Genomic DNA, 22,450 nt, shown 5'->3' with positions numbered 1-22,450 from the left:
CTTCAAAGCGAAAAGGAGAGACACAGGGTCAAGAGGGAAATAGTCAGAGGGAATCTAGTCTTTCATTAGCAGTCAAATTTTCTAAAAATTAAGCTGGGTATACACTAAGTTCTCCTTTTGTTCAACTAGTGAGAACAAAAGGATCCTTCTAGTTGAACAAAAGGAGAAGGTTAAACAAACAGGGCTACACACATCAAATTTGGCCAGTTCCTGCTGACCTAGCCCAATTTCTATGTGTGTGTGTGTGTGTATACTCAACTTAAGATGCAGAGAAGAAAGACATTATGCTTTAACTAACACTATGCCATCAAGCAAGCAAGTTGCGTGTACTCGCAGATATGGCCAACTACATATACTACATACACTGTGTACAATAGTATTATCACATATGTGTCCAATCCTACAGGGCATTTTCACAATGTTGTGTCAGATGATCAGTACCGATGATCTTTATTTTGTGAACTGAAGCATTTTTGCACTCCCCTTTTTGAGAAGCCTGACAGTGCATCTTAATGAATAAGATGTATGTGATTGCCATTAGGATATACTGTTTTAAATAGGTTTTCAGAATAATCTTTTTAGAGGCCCAACAAAATCAGCCCTTGGTGCCCCTCTGCATCTCTTTTCAGGGGCGATCGATAGGCAGCTGTAAGGCAAATATGTAGCCTCCTTAACCCCCTCTCTCCCTGTAAGGGTTAAATGCTCACTTATTCTTCAGGTATAGGACTGAGGTGCAAACACTTACCCTACTGCTCACTCCAGTAGGTTCTTCCCCACGCTGTAACTGGTCCCCCGCATCTGCTATCTAAGCTCCACCTTCCTCAACTTTCTTTTTTTCTAATGACGCTGATTCTCTACCCACAGATCATAGCTTTGGGCAGAGGAGGAGAACACGGGAGTGAGGAATCGGGCAAGTAAAAGTGGCTGTACTACAATCACCTACTTACTCTGCCTGCAGCTCCTAGGCAAGGGTGTGGTCATGGTTCTTACAGCATATTGAGAAAGCAAACTATCCTAAAGCCTGCAAAAAATGTTTCTGCACTGTACTAGAGCTTCGAGTGAGATTTGGAATATTTACGATAGGTATGTTTTTCATATTCTAACAATGTTATAGTTTATAAAGTTGAAAAAACTCAGGTCCATCCTGCTCAACCCAAGTGTGTGCATATGGGTGCGATTTTTATTCTCCAATAATTCCCATAGCCATGTAATCCTCCTCCCTGAGGAAAACATCTAAAGGGTTTCTTTAATACTCTCAGCTAGTAGTACTTTGTGTGTGTGGTTTTATTGTGTGTTTAATGCGTCATATCTACATAGGCAGCATTCAAATTAAGCAGACTTTGCAGTTTGATGCAAGAGTTGCATTTCTAAAAAAAACAAACAAAAAACAAAACACTTTTCAAACATTAGATAAATTGAGGTTTGTAAATAAAAGAACAAAAATGAATACTACAAGTTTTATATCCACTAGTCTTTCGCTTTGCAATAAAACTTGGGGGACAGTTTACATTAGGTATATGGAACAGTCAGCTAAATTGATGTTACTAAAGCTGTAGTAAACTCAAATATCCCTTAATAAATGCAGTCTGATAAAGCTTTCCATAACATTTTGCATTAGTGTTTCCCCACTTTGGATGTTTCTTACTTTTTTCCAGTTATATGCATGTCAAGTTGTGAAAATGAACAGGGCAGATTACAAGAAAACAGAGCAGGTAAGAATCGATCCATACACAGCAATTTGTTCAGTGCTTATTAATGATTTAAATGGGGAATATATATTAGAGAGAGTTTACTACCACTTTAAGTTCAGAACAATGCATAAACTTTAACATTTTTTTTTTTAAGTACTTCTTTTTCCATAACCTGGGTCTGAAACAAGAGGAGAACTGCACCGTACTAAGGAAGTGGTTGAAATCCAAACTTACTGCTAGCTATCAAATGTTTAAATCTCAGCACTCTCATTAACATCAGCATTCTTTGACAGCAAGATGAAACAGAGCTGAAAATTGACTGCTTGCCATGAACATAATCAGCCTACGCTTCTACCACTGGGTATTGTAATGGATTCTCAAGCTGTAGGTCTTGCTCTGTCTCCCTTAGGTGCCAAATATATAAAAGGGAAATTATGTCATCAGCCACGCACATCCATTACATGCTGAAAGAGTATTTTGCCTTTCCTTAACCGCTTCCCAACCGCTGCACGAAGATATACGTCGGCAGTATGGCACGGGTGGGCAAAAGGGTGTGCAGGTACGTCCCCTTTAAGAAGTGGCACGGTGGGCGCGTGTCACGCGGACTGTCTGCCAGGTGCCCGCGATCATGTCATGGAGAGGTGGAACAGGGAGATGCCTTTGTAAACAAAACATTTCCCCATTCTGCCTAGTGTCATGACAGAGATCACTGCTCTCTGTCATCGAGAACAGTGATCTCTGTCATGTGCGTTGAAGCCCACCACCCCCACACTTAGAATCACTCCATAGGACACACTTAACCCCTTCATCGCCCCCTAGTGGTTAACCCCTTCACTGCCAGTGTCATTTACACAGTAATCAGTGCATTTTTATAGCACTGATTGCTGTATAAATGATAATGTTCCCAAAATTGTGTCAAAAGTGTCCGATGTGTCCGCTATAATGTTGCAGTCACGATAAAAATCGCAGATCTCCGCCATTACTAATATAAATGAACAAAAATGCCATAAAAACTATCCCTTATTTTGTAGATGCTATACAATTTGCACAATTGCGATTTTTTTTACCAAAAATATGTAGAATACATATCGGCCCAAATTGAGGGAAAAAAATGTTTTTTTGTATATTTTGGGGATATAGCAAAAAGTAAAAAATATTGCTTTTTTTTCCAAATTTGTTGTTCTTTTTTTGTTTGTAGCGCAAAAAATAAAAACCGCAGCGGTGATCAAATACCACGAAAAAAAAGCTCTATTTGTGGGGAAAAAAGGATGTCAATTTTGTTTGGGTACAACGTCGCACGACTGCGCAATTGTGAGTTAAAGTGATGCTGTGCCGAATCGCAATAAAGTGCTCTGGTCAGGAAGGGGGCAAATCCTTCCGGGGGTGAAGTGGTTAAAAAAAAAAAAAAAAAGTGATGGGAACATTTGAACACAAGCAAATCTGTCAAGAAGCTGATGACTGCAGGATCCAAGTAGGTCTAAAAAATTTATTTTTTTCGTCATACTTACCTGTAAAATCCTTTTGTTTGAGTACATCATGGGACATAGAGTTAGGCTAATAATCATTACCTACTGGGGTATACTTAATCTCAAGGTGAATGAACACTGGTTGACTAAAGGTTTTTAGACAGGAAGCGATCACCTATATAACCCCTCCCATACAGGAAGTGCTTCAGTTTTGTAGCATGCACTGAATCCTCAAAAAGAGGGGAGGGACCTCTGTGTCCCACGATGTACTCAGATTTTTTTTTTTTTTACAGGTAAGTATGTTGAAAAAAATCCTATTTCTTTTTCATACATCATGGGACAAAGAGTTGGGCTAATATTCATTACCTACTGGGACATGCCATATCAATAGTCTTGATGGGAGGGAGACACCCTGCCAAACAGCAGCCATCAGATCTTATTACGACAGTCTGCAGTACACGGTGGCCGAAAGCTGAATCCTCGGCTGCTCCAACATTCACTTGATACAATTTTGTGAACGTATCCACTGAAAACCTGGTAGCAGCCTTACAAATCTGAGCCACAGATACCCAATAGCGAAAAGCCCAGGAGGTTCCTACACCCCTGGTAGAATGAGCTCTCACCCTAAAGGGAGGAGATTTTTAAGTTTCAGACCATAGGCCTGAATGACCAATTGACAGACCCAATTGGCAATGGAAGCCTTGGAAGCTGCCTGCCCCTTTTCTGGTTCCTTTTGGTAAAACAAAAAAAAGGAGTCTGATCCTCGGATCTCCGCAGATCTAGACAAATAAACCTCGACTGCCCGGACAACATCCAAGGAATGCAATTGTCTCTCAGAGAAAAAAGAAGGCAAAATAACGTCCCGATTTAAATGAAAGGCTGACACCACTTTTGGCAAAAAGGATGGAACAGGTCGTAACACTACCCTGTCGAGGTGAAGGATCAAGTATGGTTCCCTGCACGAATGGGCCGCCAACTCCCGACACCCTTCTAGCTGAGTTGATGGCCATCAGGAAGTAAATGGGACCAGCGAATGGGAGGCTAAAGGCCTTTGGAAGAATACTCACAGGGTCGAAATCTGACCTCTGATGGTATTCAAAGCCAATCTGATTTCCACAGCTGACTATAGAAAAAGAGAATTCTCCCATGTATCTATCAAGTATTTCCGGAGGATGCCATTTTCTGGCTTCACACCAATATAAGTCTTCCAGACCTTATGATAGATCTACCTAGTGACAGCTTTTCTAGCATTCACTAGCGTAGACACTACTGGTCCCGAGGTGCAATGGTCCTTTAACACCCTGGCTTCAATAACCATGCCATGATCCAGCCTAAACTTACCAAATACCGCACTGTGCATGTTATGTTCTGTTCTAGAGCCTTTAGGGAGTGATCTTTGAGCAGGAGGTCATCCAGATACCCGAGCACCAAGATCCCTTAGGACCTTAAAAGACTCAATACTGGTGCTAGGACCTTTGTGAACACCTGGGGAGCTGTAGCAAGCCCAAAGGATAGATGATAAACGGAAAATGACATTCCCCTACTGCAAATCACAGGAACCTCTGATGGGGCTGAAAGATAGGTACGTGTAAATACGCATCATTTATATTGATGGAGGCTAGAAAGTCTCCCATCTGGAGTGAGGCTACTACTGAGTGGACAGACCCCATCCGAAAGGACTGATCAGTGGATACTGGTTCAGGGGTCTTAGGTCCAAAGTGGGCCTTGTGTCCCCTTTTGGTTTTTGAACCGTAAACAGGTTTGAGTACTATGACTATGTAACTATGAGTAAAGCCCTGTGCCTTTTTTGGATACAGGAACCTCTACAATCACGCCTTGATGCACTACATTATGTAGTGCCTGCAGCAAATCTCTTTTTGGAGGATTCGAGCGAAAACTGGATCTTAAAAACCTCTGAGGGGGAATACCCCGCAACTCTGCCTTGTAACCGCGGGATATAGTTGAGGTGATCCACTCATCCTGAACCATTTTTCTCCAAATGTCTGAAAAGTGCAGCAGCTTGGTGCTGGGTTTAGAAGCATTTTGGACCCAGGGCTTTTTGTGTCCCCGGCCTTGCGGTTTGCCCCTGGCTCTGTGTACCTATCATCAGCACACAATGGAACGACAACTTCCATCCTAAGGTTTCTCTAATGAATGCGATCACATCACAAAGAAAAGTGAAACGTTTCGGAGCCACACAGGGCCCCTTCATCAGGCATGTGAGGATCATCACGTGCCTGACGAAGGGGCCGTGCGTGGCTCCAAAACTTTGCACTTTTCTTTGTGATGTGATCTTTCATTAAAGAAACCTTAGGACGGAAGTTGTCAATCCATGGTGTGCTGGCAAATATATACGCTTGCTTAATGTTTCTAGGACCCAACTGGTAATCGCTGCAGCGCCCACCATTTTATGAGCCATATCGGAGGCTTTAAACGAGGGACACCTGGTGCTTTTCGTCACAGGAAGTAGAGAACGCTTCACTCTGGAAATTGTTTGAATATATTTGTCCAAATGATCACCAAATAAACGATCCCCATGAAAAGGGAAACCTGCCAATAACTTTTTACAAGGAAGCTCGGCTGACCAGTTCTTAAGCCACAAAAGTCTGCGCATATATACAGACAAGAGAGCCAAACAAGAAACCTGTTGTATTGAAGCCTTTAAGGCGTCAACAGCAAAACACAGGGCTCGAGAAACATCCGTCTTACTTTCAGCCAGATTATCCTCCCAGTTAGGTCCCTCAGGCCGTCTGACCTGAGCCTTTACGGACTGGCAGATACCAATTACTGCAACAGCTGGCTGAATAGCTGAACTGGCCAAAGAAAAGGAAAGATTTAACAATGACTCCAATTTCTTGTCAACAAGGTCTTTCAAGCCCTGTGCGTTATCTACTGGACAAGTTAAGTTCTTGTTTAAGTTAGAAACTTCTGCATCTACGGCTAAACTTTTTATCCATGGGATATAAAAAGGGAAAACCGCTTAGGAGGAATAAAAATCCTGTCCGGATGTTCCCAATCAGCATACGCCATCTGTTCCAACAGAGGGTGCAAGGGGAAAGCCTGTGTCTGGCCTGAAGAGGCCTTGGGGCCCCAAAAGAGGACCAAGGGCGCTTAGTAACCTCTGCAAGAGGCAACGTAAAGGCAGAACGAACCATTTCGGTAAGAGTCAGGATCAACAGCCTCTGCGACTGAGGGGCAATCAACTGGATATCTTCTTGTCCAGATTGCTCGGAAGCTGACTCATCCGCCAAGCCCTCCACAGAATCCTGGGCTCTTAGCGCTTCTCCATCCTCAACCAATTCCTGCTCCAAACCTAGAAGGCTTCAGGGAGGGGGATCTGTCAAGCTTCTTGCCACCCTGAGGGATGGAGGCAATCATGCCAGCAATCCTATGCACTAATGCGGCTAGGGATGAGGACAGTTTAACATTGGCGATAAAGGGCGAAGCAGCAGCGTTGACTGTAGGCGCAGCGGCTCAGATTGGCCGGAAGCCTCAGGTCTTTCAGGGGGTACAACACTAGGGATACGACTAGGTTCATCAGGAACTACTGACGACATAGGTGCGCCCTTCCCTGTAGTGATAGTCCCGCTTCTCTTTTTTGAAGATGTTTACTATCCACAAAAAGAGTACCTGGGTGTAGTATTAACACACCTCAGAAGGGAGATCCTTTAATAGGGTTTACCAAGCCCCTATGCAACAATCCTGCTAAGCACATTTAGGCTGCCAAGCAACATCTGATGACTCACGTGACCTGGATAAAAAGAAATGAACCTCTGCAAATGCCTGGTTCAGGTTCAGAGCCTGCTGTGTGCCCTACAGCTGCCTCCTGGAAACAACGCATGTTTGGCATGCACAGCTTAAACTGGCTGTGCGCCAGGATGTTCTGTGCACACACACGGGCATGGCTGTATTTGCTTATGGCGCAAATCTTCATGCGCCGAGATAAAGGCTACGGCGCATGTGCGGCAAAGTTGCATGCGCCATGACACCAAACAAACTGCTCAGCACAGCGGCACTTTTGCAAATGCACATGCGCCATGGTGAACCAAGGCAAAATGGCGCACCACTGTGTGCCATCATACAGGTAAAAAACAGCCAGACACAAGCAAAAAAGGTACACTTTAAAAAATACATACAGCTAGTCCAAAACTCACCCGTACGGTCACCACACACAGGTGTTCCTCCTTTAGCTAGCTTGACTGATTGTTACAATCACTGGGACACCCCACAATAATTAAAGGGGTTTCACTTACCCATCCAGCCACAGGGCAGCTTAGTAAACTAAGAGCCCAATCTTCACCCATCATGGCGGGTTGTCACTTGAGGACCTTCAAGGACTGGGTACCTTTTGCATGTTTAGGGTGCACTCCCTTGGACCTGTACAGCACCCCCTACAGGAATGCCTTAGCACTGTGGTGTCCAGGATTCCACTCTGCAGGGTCCAGTGCCCAGAGGCTGCATTACAGGCAAAACCTTGCAGGATCTTGTGTCTTCTTTGTGAGGCTCGGGTACCATTTAAGCATATAGAGCCTGTGCCAAATCGATCGGATTGGTCAATCCCTTGATTCATTTAAGAACCATTTGTGGGACTACAGGCCTGGAGCTCAGAGAGCTTAAACAACAATGCCAACCACATTGCAGACACAAAAAAAAAAAAAAAAAGGAAGTACTTGCTGTATGGGAGGGGGTTATTTAGGAGATCACTTCCCGTCTAAAGACCTTTGGTCTACCAATGTCCATTCACCTGGAGAGGAAGTATAACCTAGTAGGTAATGAATATTAGCCTGTGTCCCATGATGTATGAAAAAGAATGGCATATGGCTGCTTAAAGCAAATGTCTTAGGATAAAAAGCTTTGACGTCATGGTAAAGCCTAATATTTTAAGCAGAAAGCCATTATTTTCATTGAGATGATGGTCAAATGGTCTGACTGCTGGTGACCATAGCACTGGGTTAGACACCTACAGCACTAGTCTTATCTTTTTGTTCAATGATCATTCAGGTAAACCCAAATCAACAGACTAAATCCTTCTCAAATATCAGTTGCTGGAGTTTGGCCTAAAGACATATGGTACCATGAGGTAGGTTCTCAATACCTGACCAGGATAACATTGGCAAGATTTTGCAGCCATCAACTTATGTCTCTGGGCAATGTAATGTAACCTAAAGCAAAAGGCAGTTATTACAGCAAATGTACACACAATAAAAATGATCCATATTTTTTGCACTGGAATGGAGCCACAGTAAATATATGAGATGCCCTATGTAACTTGGTGTAAAGTGTTGCAAGATTGAGACCATGAAAATTCAGGCCAAGTAATATTGTGCACTATTTCTGTGTATTTTTTTTTTCTTTAAACATCCGAAGCTACACAAAAAAAACTGCTTATGGATAACATTAGCCCATACTGGTGGGGTCACACCAGCCTAGCAAGTCCTCACAGAGTGCTTAAATGGTCTTCATAGACCTCCAACGCGTTGGTAGGGCTAGCAACATAAGCACAAGATGGGCCTCTTACTTTATACACATTATACAGTTTTGTATTGTAGCAAAAGCAAAATACACCAAGCAAACTGGCCCATCTAAAAACCGATTCCTTAGACAGTATTTAGCAAATATATCAGCTTATGGTTAAAGTGCCTACAGACATAAGACTCTCTTCCCGATCCAGTCACTTACTGTCAGCTGTCCAGTTGAAATTTTCCAGCCAATCACATTGGTTTTTCCCCTGATTTAACCAGGTTACGGGTGTCTGTTGAGTGCTTCCCCTCTCTCCTAAATAGGCATAAACATGCATGTTCAGCCAATAAAAACTTAAATGTTTATGGAAATATTTTTCTAAGTTCTTTGTAGGCTGGATTTTGCCTTCACATTCAACCTTCATTTAATGTTTGCATGCGGAGTATAAAGTAATCTATTCAGTAACTCAACAAGTCTACATGAATATATTCCTCGCATGTCACAATACAAAGCAAAAATGTATATTTTGACTTGGCTGTAATGTGGAGTACAGTACAGGACACACAACAGTAAGTCAGACCATGGATTATATGCTGCTACCTTTAAGTGATCAGACACTAACAAAAGCTTTGCTGGAAATCTGGAAATGCCTCCAGTGACACCCCCCCCCCCCCCCCCCCCAATATAACCCACCATTCTGCAGGACTTCAGTTCTGTAGCAAGCAATAAAGAAGAAACAGACAGCTGATGGGAGAGAGCAGTGTCCTGTATTGAATTCCAACTGGAATTTACAGTTAAGTCAAAATCCCCATTAACTTATTAGTACAGTGCAGGAAATCACACTATGGCATGTCCCCAGGACAACATGGCAAACAGGCCCACAAAAACGAAGGATTAGTGGACTTGAAACACTCAGGTGACAGCTTGAAGCACCTTGTGGCTGAAGCATATATTAGAGACTTATGATCCACCCAGTAAAACTTTGGGACAGTATGAACAGAAGGTTAAGTGGTGGCCTTGCAAACCTGCAAAATGGATGTTTGATGCTGAAAGGCCCAGAAAACACCAACAGAGCTGGTGAAATGGGTCCTGATAGGAAAGGGAGGAAACAATCCCTGAGAGTTTAAGTTCTGGAAATGATCTGACTGTGCCATCTAGCAATGGTGGAAGTGATAACAGGGTGTATTTTTTTTTTTTGGACCTACAGTGGGGAAAAAAAAAGGCTCAGTTTTTCTGAAGGAAGATGTTGCAGCTAGGTAGACCCTCACTGCTCTGTCAACATCCAGGCAGGGTGTTCATCTGTGCACAGATACAACAATATACAAGACTGTTGCCCCAGAGCTAGTTTCTCATTCCAAGAAATAAATGCTGACTCTTGATAATACATGAACAAAGCTTTCCCTGATCACTCTTACTGTTCACAAACCAGTGTCTCCTGACTTTACAGTTGTTGGGTTCAAGACATTCTATGATCATTGCTGGTAAGTAGTTTAAAATCATAAAGTCAGGCTATGAATGGCCCCAGATACTTCCAAGAGCCATTTTATGCAATTCATCAGGACTTTGCTATGCTTAGGAAGTAAAACTACTATTGTATTCTTCCAGAACCCACTGCAGAATATACCTGCATGGGGAGTGATTCTGGAACTAACCACGATACAAGCAGAGACCACTTGCGGCACGTGAAGACTGATAATTTGGCATCTGTGGGGTTTTGGCTAGTTCAGGCTTCTCGGCCAGGAAAACTTCTGAAAACCGCACATACATTTCGGACATTTGTATGGAAACACTGTATGGAGATTTCACTGGTGTCAAAGCATACACATAATTAGGCTTGACAAACTTTAATTACATTTGGGAATGCAGATACATGTCTTATACAAACCAGAGCCGTTTGCTACAATTGTCACTGTCTGAAACATCTGGATGAGACGCAAGTTTAATTCAACATAAACCAAGTTTCCTAATCTACATTTTAGACTAAAGCAGCCCATCGGTGGAAGGAAAGACTATTGCTTGATTCGATCATATGATTCTATCATAAACACAGTCAGTGGGGGAACCCCCCCTCCTGGAGGTTATAGACACTGACAGTGATCACATGAAAAAAAAATAAAAAATCTGACAGGCTAGTTGAGCTAAAGTCAATCGATGGATTGCCTTCAGTACAAACAGCCTACCCATAGATGGATCAAATCATATTTACCCTTTTGTGATTTTTACAGATGTATTGCTACAAAAAACTTTTTGCATTAGTGCAAAATGAACATTGACATGCAGAGATAAAGGATTTTCATAAATGGTTTAGCAGTGAAAGCTTCCATCCTAGGGGTTAACAGAAATGATCTGATAAGCCGAGTTCTTCTACATATAAAAAAGAGGCTGCTGTGCCTACTCAATTTATGGTTTAATTTTTCTTCAGCTGTTGCTTATTTAACTTTGGCTCCAGTCTTCAAGTCAGCGTCCAACCTGTCTGTAACACTAGTCTGTCACTCCCCTATCTTTGGTGAACTCTCAGCAAGAGCGAATATAAAAAACAAAGTCTGAATTTAGACTCCTGATATCCAATTATTTTAGCGAGATAATGTAAAGCGCAAACAAACAAAAACAAAGTGCTTAGCCAGAAACTTTGGATGTTGGTTAGTAAAAAATACCTGCATACTTGCTTTGCATATTAAAAAGCAGTCCAGAATTAAGTCTATGAAGCATTCTGCACATCATAATGTAGTTGATTTCTCCTTTATATACTGCAAGTAATTATTTCACAACATAATACATGACATGACTTCAACCAAAAATTTTTTTCATAATAGTAGCAATTTGGTCCAGTCAACCCAGTGACACCCAAAGAGAATAGGCACGTCATCCCCTACAAAATATAAACTTGCATAGAAAGGGAGGGATTTTTCAACGGTGCTAAGTGTACCAAAAATCTAACAAGATATAATAAAAATTCATAGTAGTTTATTAATATACATTAAAAAGCACTGAAACAGCATAAGCTATATGCAAAGGTACAGAGAACAATATACACATTGTTACTCAACAAGAGGAATCCCAGAAGTGAGAGTTGACAAGCTGACAGCACTTGTTCCCGACATGTTTCGCAATTAGCTTCATCAGGGGAAGTGCGCAACACTTATTGCCAGACCACTCGCATACCGGAAATCGACCACAAGATGGAGAGAGAGTGCATTACCCTGGCCAAATCAAAGGCCGCCAAGCCGCACGGAGGACATAGACAGGGGTAAGCCAGTGTACGGTGGGAATTGTTGAAAGTTGGGCAGACTAAAATGTATCCACTTCAAAGAAACTGTCCGCAAAATTTAAGCAGATAAGCTGAACAACTGTGCAGCCAGACAGATGAACAAACAGCTGCGCTGCCCCTCAATAGGTTGTTTCCCAAGGATTGGCAATACTGCGCCAAGGCATCCAGGAAAAATGTAACCATGCATGTAACCGAGGCACGCATGGTTACATTTTTCCTGGATGCCTGGGCGCAGTATTGCCAATCCTTGGGAAACAACCTATTGAGGGGCAGCGCAGCTGTTTGTTAATCCGTCTGTCTGGCTGCACAGTTGTTCAGCTTATCTGCTTAAACTTTGCGGACAGTTTCTTTGAAGTGGATACATTTTAGTCTGCCCAACTTTCAACAATTCCCACCGTACACTGGCTTACCCCTGTCTATGTCCTCCGTGCGGCTTGGCGGCCTTTGATTTGGCCAGGGTAATGCACTCTCTCTCCATCTTGTGGTCGATTTCCGGTATGCGAGTGGTCTGGCAATAAGTGTTGCACACTTCCCCTGATAAAGCTAATTGCGAAACATGTCGGGAACAAGTGCTGTCAGCTTGTCAACTCTCACTTCTGGGATTCCTCTTGTTGAGTAACAATGTGTATATTGTTCTCTGTACCTTTGCATATAGCTTATGCTGTTTCAGTGCTTTTTAATGTATATTAATAAACTACTATGAATTTTTATTACCGGTATATCTTGTTAGATTTTTTGGTACACTTAGCACCGTTAAAAAAATCCCCCCCCCCCCCCCCCCGTCTCTTCTCCCTCCCTTTCTATGCAAATTTTTTTCATAGAATTCAGAAATTCAGAGCATGGTTTGTTATTGGTATCTGTTACCACAATTAGGATATTTCCCCTCACCTCCCATTCTAATGAACACCCTCACTGGAACATATAAGGGAAGTCTTCCCAACTTGATATTCAGACAGCAATAAAACCTTTACATACAGTATCTCACAAAAGTGTGTACACCCCTCACATTTTTGTAAATATTTTATTATATCTTTTCACGTGACATTGAAGAAATTACACTTTGCTACAATGTAACGTAGTGAGTGTACAGCCAGTGTAAATTTGCTGTCCCCTCAAAATAACACACACAGCCATTAATGTCTAAATTGCTGGGAAGAAATGTGATTACACCCCTAAGTGAAAATGTCCAAATTGGGCCCAATTAGCCTTTTTGCCTCCTCAATGTCATGTGACTTTAGTGTTACAAGGTCTCAGGTGTGACTGGGGAGCAGTTGTGGTAAATTTTGCCTTATCACTCTTATACTGGCCACTGGAAGCTCAACATGGCACCTCGTGGCAAAGAATTGTTGCTCTACATAAAGATGGCCTAGGCTATAAGAAGATTGCCAAGACCCTGAAACTGAGCTGCAGCATGGTGGCCAAGACCACACAGCAGTTTAACAGGACAGGTTCCACTTGAAACAGACCTTGCCATGGTCAACCAAAGAAGTTGAGTGCATGTGCTCAGCGTCTTATGCAGAGGTTGTCTTTGGGAAATGGACATATGAGTGCTGCCAGTATTGCTTCAGAAGTTGAAGGGGTGGGGGATCAGCCTGTCAATGCTCAGACTGTATGCAGCACACTGCATCAAATTGGTCTGTGTGGCAGTCATCCTAGAAGAAAGCCTCTTTTAAAGATTTTGCACAAGAAAGCCCGCAAAAGTTTGCAAAAGACAAGCAGACTAAGGACATGGGTTACTAAAACCACGTCCTGTGGTCTGATGAGACCAAGATAAACATATTTAGTTCAGCTGGCATCAAGCGTGTGTGGCGGCAACCAGGTGAGGAGTACAAAGACATGTGCGTCTTGCCTACAGTCAAGCATGGTGGTGGGAGCGTTATGGTCTGAGTGCTGCCGGCACTGAGGAGCTACAGTTCATTGAGGGAACCATGAATGCCATGGCCTTTCAGAGACTGGGCCACATGGGCAGTATTCCAACATTACTACCCCAAACACACCTCCAAGACGACCACTGCATTGCTAAAGTGGAGGGTAAAGGTGATGGACTGGCCAAGCATAACTCCAGACCTAAACGCTATTGTGCATCTGTGGGGCATCCTGAAACGGAAGGTGGAGGAGCGCAAGGTCTCCAACATCCACCAGCTCCGTGATGTCATCACAGAGGAGTCGAAGAGGACTCCAGTGGCAACCTGTAAAGTTCTGGTGAACTCCATGCCCAAGAGGGTTAAGCTCTGGAAAATAATGGTGGCCACACAAAATATCTACGCTTTGGATCCAATTTGGACATTTTCACTTAGGCGTGAACTCACTTGTATTGCCAGCGGTTTAGACATAAATGGCTGTGTATTGAATAACTTTGAGGAGACAGCAAATTTACACTGTTATACAAGCTGTACACTCACTACTTTACATTGTAGCAAAGTGCAATTTCTTCAGTGTTGTCACATGAAAAGACGGAATAAAATATTTACAAAAATGTGAGGGGTGTACTCACTTTTGTGAGATACTGTAAATTCTAACCCTTGCACACTCAATTCCATATCTTGGAGTACAGGACACAGAATAAGTTTTCATAGGCTTTTACCTTCAGGTGAATGAAAATTGGCAAAGCTTTTGCGGACACAACCCCACCACACGTTGAGTCCTCCATTTTATAGCAAGCAATGCAGAATGACCAAGAAATGGAGAAGGAAGCTTTTGTCCTGTACATCAAGATATGGAAATTACAGGTAAGTCACAACTCCTTACTTTAAAGAGGAAGTAAACAAATTTTTTTTTTATTGTACCTACAGGTACTGTAAATATCTCCTAAACTTGCACAGTTTAGAAGATATTCAGAGTGCATGCAGTCAATGACATCGGCGTGTGTACTCTGAAGGTTCTGCTTACCATGCCGGACCTTCAGAGCCCGTACCGTAAATGGTGGCAGGAGTCATCACTGCTCCGGCCACTCACAGCACCGGAGCCCGCGAACCTTAAAGAAACACCGGGGAAGATGTCAGTCATCTCAGCGGTGTGGGCACTGCCGGAGGGCTTTGTTCTAAGGCATTTCATAATAAGCTAATATGCGATGCATATTAGCCTATTATGTGATGCATATTAGCCTATTATGCCTTTGTCATACAGGTTTTTTTTTTTTTTAACCAGGGTTTACAACCTCTAACCATATAGTACAGGACACATGCACAGTATTTATAGACCATGGGACATCCCCAAGCAATGAATGAGAAGGGAGGACAACAACTAGGCAAACAAAACTGTGCAGGACTAAATGGCAGCACCACAAAGGCTAAATTGCCTTGGTGCCAAAATGTCCAAGAAACTTCCACCGATCTGGTTTTTGACTCCTGGTATGTGAACCACAGCAGTCACTGGACAGCGAGTTTCCATCCATGAGACTATCCGGTTTGCTTCCTTCAATACTGCCAGACTTCTGGTGCCACCACTATCTAGTCTCTTAATGTCTCTGACCAGCCGGCTGCACTGATCGTTTCTTTGGTGTGCCAATAAAAACAAGATACTGGGGTTTATGGCTGATTGCTTCAGCCATAACCCCGGCAATCCATTTGCAAATCGATAGAGGTATTTATGTATTGCAGGTGGATAAGGAAGAAAGCAGTGAGGAGGTAAAAGTTTTGAACTCTATTTTGTACCCCATTAAAACCAGCCATTGAACCCACAGGTCTGGGACATCTGTGACCCAGTGAGGCAAACCACACCAGATGTCAACTTCATTGGGAAGAGGGCTTTGCGGAAAAGCTTAGTGGGTTTTGTGGCCCAAGCCTTGCGTCAAAATGAATGATCAAACGTTGGTGTGAAAGATTAAACTTGGGTAGAGCAATTAAGTGTTCTATGTTCTTACCTGTACGTGATTTCGCCCACGCAGTTTAGGGGTTGTGCAAGTACCACTACCGCTGTGATTGGACACAGCGGGAGCTGATCAGTGGGTGTGGCGGGCGCGATCCACGATGGTTCAGAAGAGGCACGGAGCAGTGGTGCACTGATGTAAACAGAGCACACCATTGCTCTGACAGGGAGGAAGAGAGAGGGATCGTGTTTCAGCTGTGAAACACGATCAAGCTGAATCACAATCTTTTTTTACTCCAGTGAATCCACTCCCCCCCACAATTAGAAAGTGTTTGAGCACTGATCACTGGTACTGGTCCCCAAAAAGTGACACTTAGGGTCAGATTTGTCCACTGCAATGCCACAGTCCCACTAACAATCGCAGATTGCCGCCATTACCACTAAAAAGTAAAGGTCCCGTAGTTGGTAGACGTTATAAAACTTTTGCGCAACCCAATATACGCGTAGAGATTTTTTTTTACCAAAAATATGTAGCAAAATACATACTGGCCTAAATTGATAAAGAAATTAGTTTTTTGCTTTTTTTAACGTTTGGATACGTATTATAGCAGAAAGTAAAAAATATTGTGTTTTTTTCAAAAAATTGTAGGTCTTTTATGGTTTATAGTGCAAAAATAAAAAAACGCAAATATTACCAAAAGAAATCTCTATTTGTGGGAAAAAAGGACGATTTTATTTGGGCACATTGTTGCATGACCACTCAATTGTCAGGTAAAGCGACGCTTCTATTTTTGGTATTACAAGTTGATTAAAGAATCCAAAGATAAAATAATAAAGGAATGTTATAAACTAGTGTAGAGGGATTTCTCCATGAAGAAGAGGGCCATCATCTTATAACACCAGCACATAAATGAGAACTCATGGCGTGGGGTAGGGTTATAGGTGAAGCACCCGATGGATGTGTTCTAAAAACTTTGCCCGTGACCAATCATCAACAGTAAAAGCCTATAACCCAGGGTCTACGAATACTTTGTCTGTGTCCTGTACTCTATGAATAAGATAAAACATTTGTATGCAATTTAAAAAAATTTACAATTTTAATATTATATTTCATGAATAAAGCACTACTTAAAACGTACCAATAGTATAATCAAAAGGTTTATATCAAACTTCTTAAAAGGAAAAATGTGGGAATTGGTCCAATGCTGCAGCTCTAAGCCCGAGACCTTAGCGATCACCTGACCATTGAGTTCTCAGGTCCACTCTGAGCAGAGAGTGGTGACTGACAGTCACTGCTCTGCCCCTCCAGCACTCACTGGAGTGCTGCGTGGGAGCGGCTGATCAGCCTCTCAGTGGCAGGCTGAGAGGCTGAGCAAGGCATCTGGGTAGATCATGACATTGTCGACAATGATCTTTAGCCTGCTGTCAGCTTATTCTGGGTAACAGGAACACACAAGTGCACTGCTGTGAGCCAAAAGGGAAGTACAAGCGCAAGCTTTGGCCATAATTCTCTTTTAATAAACGAAAGTTCTAAGCATTTAGAGCAACTAGAAATAGTCTGTCCTATATCTGAATACAGAAATCTCACACCTGCACCACCTACTGGAAAACAATGATTCACATCCTTTTTTATGTGTAATATGCAAATTACTTTCCAAAATCGAATGCAGACATAGTAAGCAAGGTCAGCAAAGTTAATAAACAATTAAGGCAAATTGCAATGGCAAAATAATTAACCACGATGAAGTTCTAACACAAGATATCTTACCTCCACTTTTAATGAGAATATCAAACAGGTCATCCATCTGCTGGCTGTGCGCATTCATTACCTATACAGGGTAAAACACATTCCATGAATTTCCAATACCTTGGTATTTGACTTAAGTGCTAAAAATGGTCTATTCTTGTATTCAGTTGTGTTTACTACGTTTGAATTAAAACTGCTGGAAGGATTATGATTTCCAAAGAAACATGTCAACACAGTTAGTGGCTCCTATTTACCTACATTTTGGGTCTGGGAACCATGGAATAGAGGGGATCTCTACTGATCCCTTTGCCATTTTGCAGTAGCCGTTTGTGAGAGCTGTTCTATGGCTTACATCATAAGTTATGCTTGCTATCAAAATGCACTAACCCAGGACACAATATATGCTACAATGGGTTGAGGGGTGGGCATGCCCCGGCATACCTTATCAGTAACTAAGAAACTACCTTAAAAGAATAGATGAAAGTACATGACTACTGAAAAAAATGGATACATTCTGAGGAGAAAATGTCCAGCAATACAGGATCTCTAAGGGTCCATTCACATCATTTGCGTTGGGATGCTTCAGGGGGGCTCCATTATTCAGAACCATAAGGTTATATCGACCCCTACAGGAGTAGGACACTGGGCAGAAAAAAAACTTGGCTACTTGATATACACCTCCCTCTCTGCCATAGGCCTTCAGTTTAGCAACAGTGTCAGAAGCATCAAAACTCCTCAGAGGGGTGGGTGTTGTGTCTGCCAATGAACTATTTTACGGTAAGCCAAAAATCCCATTTTCTCTTTTGTTCATTGACACAGCGCTCCATTATTCAGAACCATAGGGACGTCCCAAAGCAGTGCCAAACATAAGAGGTGAGACAACGAAAAATCCCAAGGCTAACACAAGAGCCAACCAGGTAACAGGAGCTCAACACAGAAACAAACTGGAGCCCAACCTGAATAATACCCCTTCAAGCGGGAATAGATCCTCTAAACAGCAGCCTGCAACACTTTGTAGCTCAACACATCCAGTTGTAGAATTTTGTGAAAGTGTACATCAATGGCCAAGTGGCCACCTTATGGAAGGCCCAAGAAGCAACAAGGCCAAGTAGAATGCGCCATAACAGGGAAAGGAGAAACCCAACCCCTGGTAGAATAGACCAGAGTCATCGTCTGTCTGATCTGTCTAGAAAGGTCACAGAAGAAGCAGACGGACCCTTTTTAGACCCGTATGTGATCACGGTGAGTCTGATCACTGAAAAGGCCCTGTGACTGCCAAATACACCCAAATCGCCCGAACACATCCAGGGAATGTAAGGCAAATCCTTTAGGACATTTTGACCTGGTCACATGGAAGGCGATACAACGTCCTTAGTCAAAAGGAATTAGAGGAGGGAACCATGGACAAGGGCGAAGAACCACTTCATCTTTGTGGATCACCAGGTAAGGAGTATGACATGGTAACGCCTACAGTTCAAGACACTCTGCGAGCAGAGGTTATAGCAACCAAAAAAGCCACCTGGGACAGAGCAAGCAGAGGAACCTCCCGAATATTTCCAATGGGAGGATCCTGTAGACCCGAACATACCAATAGTAGATCACACGGCGGTAGAAGCGACCACGCAGGTGGAGGCAGATGTTGAACCCCTTGATTAAGAGTATGCACCAGGGAGTGTGAGACCAGAGGACGCCAAAGAAAATTGCCAAGGCCAACATCTGCCCCTTTATGGTACTCCAGGCCAAATTCTGCTCAACACTCCTCAAACCTGGATATGAATGCTATCCATGTCCAGTGGCAAATCTTCCCAGAGGAAGGCTTCCTTGCCTTCAGCAGCATCGTTAACTACCGCACCTGGCTCATATCAGCCAGGCCTTCAAAACCAGTGACTGAAGAAGGATGGAAGATCGGCCCTTGGGACAGTAGAACCTCCCTGAGACAGTCGCTAAGGGACATCAGCGACCTGCGCACCAGGTCGGCCTACCAAGACCGACAAGACCATCCAGGCCCGCTAGAATGACCGGAATACCTTCGGCCTCGATCCTGCGCAAAATTTGCTGCAGAATCTTGAGGAGGAGAGGCGTAGTTTCAACTATACCGGCTCTATAGGGCCACCAGAGGAGCCTGTGACCTTGCCAGAAAACTCAGTACCGTTCCGTTAAGCCGGGACATAAACAAGTCTACCTTGGGGATGCCTCATCGGAGACACATCAGATGAAATGTCCTGGTGAAGGGACTACTTTGTGAAGCAACACTAGCCGATAGAAGCAACCGCTTGCCATTTTTCTACTCCTAGAATGCATATGGCGGAGAGGGCCAGAACAAGGCATTCTGCCCAGAGGATGCTGGCTACTGTCAGGGCTGCCAACACACTCATTGCGCCCTGGTGATTGAGATAGACTACCGCTGTGGCATCATCCAACTGGATCTGTAACGGGAGCCCCCAAAGTCTACGTCCATGATCCATACATAGTCTTATCGCTCAAAGTCCCAAGATATCGATCGGCAGTCTGGGTTCCTCCAGTGTCCAATGATCCTGAGAAGAACCCAGTCCCCAGGACACTTCACCACCCAGACAGACTGGCATTGGTGGTGACCACTGTCCAATATAAGGGGAGAAAGGATGTGCCCTGTCGAAACCCCAGAGAGGGAAGACACCAGACCAAGGACCCCTGGTCTTCTGGCTCAGCCGAACACGATAGCCTAGAGACCTCGGGCACTTAACGCCAGGATCTCACTTGAAAGAAACTTGTATAGAACTGTGCAAATGGAATCGCCTCGAAGGTAGATACCATCAGGCTCAACACCCACATGCAGGATCGCAGGGAGGCCCATCTGCGAGACAGCAGTAGTTGAAACGCAGCATGCAACTTCTGGAGTTTGTCCAGAGGAAGAAACACACTGGCCAGAGACAAACCAGAGTCAGGCCCAGATAATCCAATTTTTTGGAAGAAGCCGGAGCAAACATCAGGTAGTATAGAAGCCAACTGAGGTCTGTATAGAGAGCTACGTTGCTCCTCATGGTAGCCGAGAACTCTGCTCGCAGAAGATTGTCCAAGCAGCCCAGGACCGCAATCCCCCGATGATGTAACCACGCTAGAACTGGAGTCAACACCTTTGTGAGTATGTGAGGGGTGGAAGCGAGACCAAAAGTAAACTCCGCAAGCTGAAAATGCTCTTTTCCCACAGTAAAATGGAGGAAGTGTCGTTCACCTACTGGAGTGCGTAATCTGCATCTGTGATGTCGACAGAAGACTAAAAGTCCCCATGATGAAGGGATGCCACCACCCTATGGATGGGGCTTAAACTCCATTCTGACCTTCTGTACCCACTGGAACAAGCACACCCTGAAGCAACAGGGCTTGCACAGCCCCAAGGAGAACTTCCAACAGTCCGGTGACAGACACCAACTGGGAGGAAAAAACCCTTTTCGGGGTTCAAGGCCAGAATACTAGGACATAGGTGGGGGCACGCCTTCATGCTGAAGGGGCCTTGTCCGTGGGCCCAGGGAGCCCTGCTCTCGGCTCACCAGCCCTCGTCCATTGCGTGCCAAGAAGGACCGCATCCACTAAGATTCTCTTTTCCCCATTTCAGACTGTAGAAGACATGTACACTTCCCTCCTGCGAGACTCGTAACAATGTCATCCAGGGTAGCTCCAAACAGACATTGCCTTGAAATAGTAAACCAGTCAGGGTTTTTTTTTTTATTCTTATTTTTTTTTTTTTAGAAGCCCAGTCCGCAGACCAACACTTAAGCCCCAATACATGTCTAAGCATCTCTGAAGAAACAGAGAGCTTACCAACCAAGAGAACTGCATCCAAGAGGCATCGCATACAAACTGCAGCCCCCCAGACCAACTGGTGCGCCAACTCAGCGAAAGCAGAGGGAATCTGCTCCCCCTCCAAGTATGTCAGCCGGATCCTTAAAAGCTGGAAACTCCTCTACCAGAATCATGGTTGCCTTGCACAACCTAGAGACAGGGGGATCAGTCCATTCTTTATTGAGGGACCCCACAAGAGGTACCTCACAGCAAAACGTCTTTGGAACCACAAAGGGACGCTTTGGACGCTCACAGTCTATACGAACAAATATTTCAAAATAGGAGGGAGAAGGTAACACTTTTGCTGTGTGAGACCTCATCCTCCAGCTTTAAAGTTTCCCACAAAGATGTAATAAGGGAGACAACCAGCGCCTTCTTGTGCGTCACAGAAGTTGTGGAGGAACAACCTCACTGACAGGACAGAGTGTGGCCACCAACCCCGTAAGGTGGGCCACATCCAGGACTACAGAGCCAGACATGGGATCAATCGAGACCGATGAGGCAGGGGAGAGCGGGGGGTGCCATTTACTAGCCTATAAGACTAAGCGCCACCTGTGAAAACGCAAAGAACATTGGGGGGGTCGGCTGCTTGAAACCTCCGGTGCCTTAGGCCCCACACAGGGGCATGCCCGAGGTCCCACACGGGGGACGTCAGCTGAGGCCCCACACAGGGGTTTCTGACCAAGGCTTCTCACAAGTGGCACCGGCCGAGACCATTGGGCCACTAACAGGGGCACTGGCTGAGACCCCGCGCAGGGGGTGCCTACAGATGCCCTGCACAGGGGACACCACTGAGACATGTATAAAAAAAAAAAGGCATTGGTGCATCCCTAGTTTATATATTACTATCTGCTGACTGTATTGAGTATTCTTTATTATTCTACATGTAACACCGACCTAAACAGTTTAACATGTGTTTAAATGCTAATATGTATTGGGTGTTGTCCTGTATCTGTGAAAACAAGACTCTTTCAGGGAAGTTATATTAATTTCCGTTTTGTCCAGCATAGATGGTGAAGTCATTCAATGGTTTCCAGTGCTGTCTGGCAGATGTTTCTAATACCTGAGCTGTGACTCACAGGAACAAGTAAGCCTTTCTACAATGGCACTGTGTTTTAGAGTAACAGCACTGAAAATGCATCTGTGTTTATATATGCGAGTCTGTATATAGGAACATAAAGAAGTCAGGAAG

The 22,450-nt window shown here is 43.9% G+C and overlaps 1 protein-coding gene across 10 annotated transcripts in view; it reads right to left on the bottom strand.

The window, feature by feature from the left end:
• The window catches only part of MRTFB (myocardin related transcription factor B), a 484,967-nt gene that overhangs the window by 9,540 nt on the left and 452,977 nt on the right, over positions 1–22,450 (bottom strand). For 7 of the 10 annotated variants that reach the window (XM_077448955.1, XM_077448954.1, XM_077448959.1 and 4 more), the window contains 2 exons: positions 17,461–17,521; positions 8,837–8,932 (listed from right to left, as the gene is read on the bottom strand). In XM_077448955.1, the coding sequence (XP_077305081.1) occupies positions 8,837–8,932; positions 17,461–17,521 (157 nt within the window). The remainder of the gene's footprint in view (positions 1–8,836; positions 8,933–17,460; positions 17,522–22,450) is intronic. The other 3 variants (XM_077448957.1, XM_077448962.1, XM_077448963.1) reach the window with 1 other exon arrangement.

Source organism: Lithobates pipiens, unplaced genomic scaffold (genome assembly GCF_037356315.1).
Source record: "Lithobates pipiens isolate NorthernLeopardFrog02 unplaced genomic scaffold, aLitPip1_a1.2 Scaffold_22, whole genome shotgun sequence".
NCBI classification, from domain to species: domain Eukaryota; kingdom Metazoa; phylum Chordata; class Amphibia; order Anura; family Ranidae; genus Lithobates; species Lithobates pipiens.
This window is presented reverse-complemented; position numbering and strand designations above follow the sequence as displayed.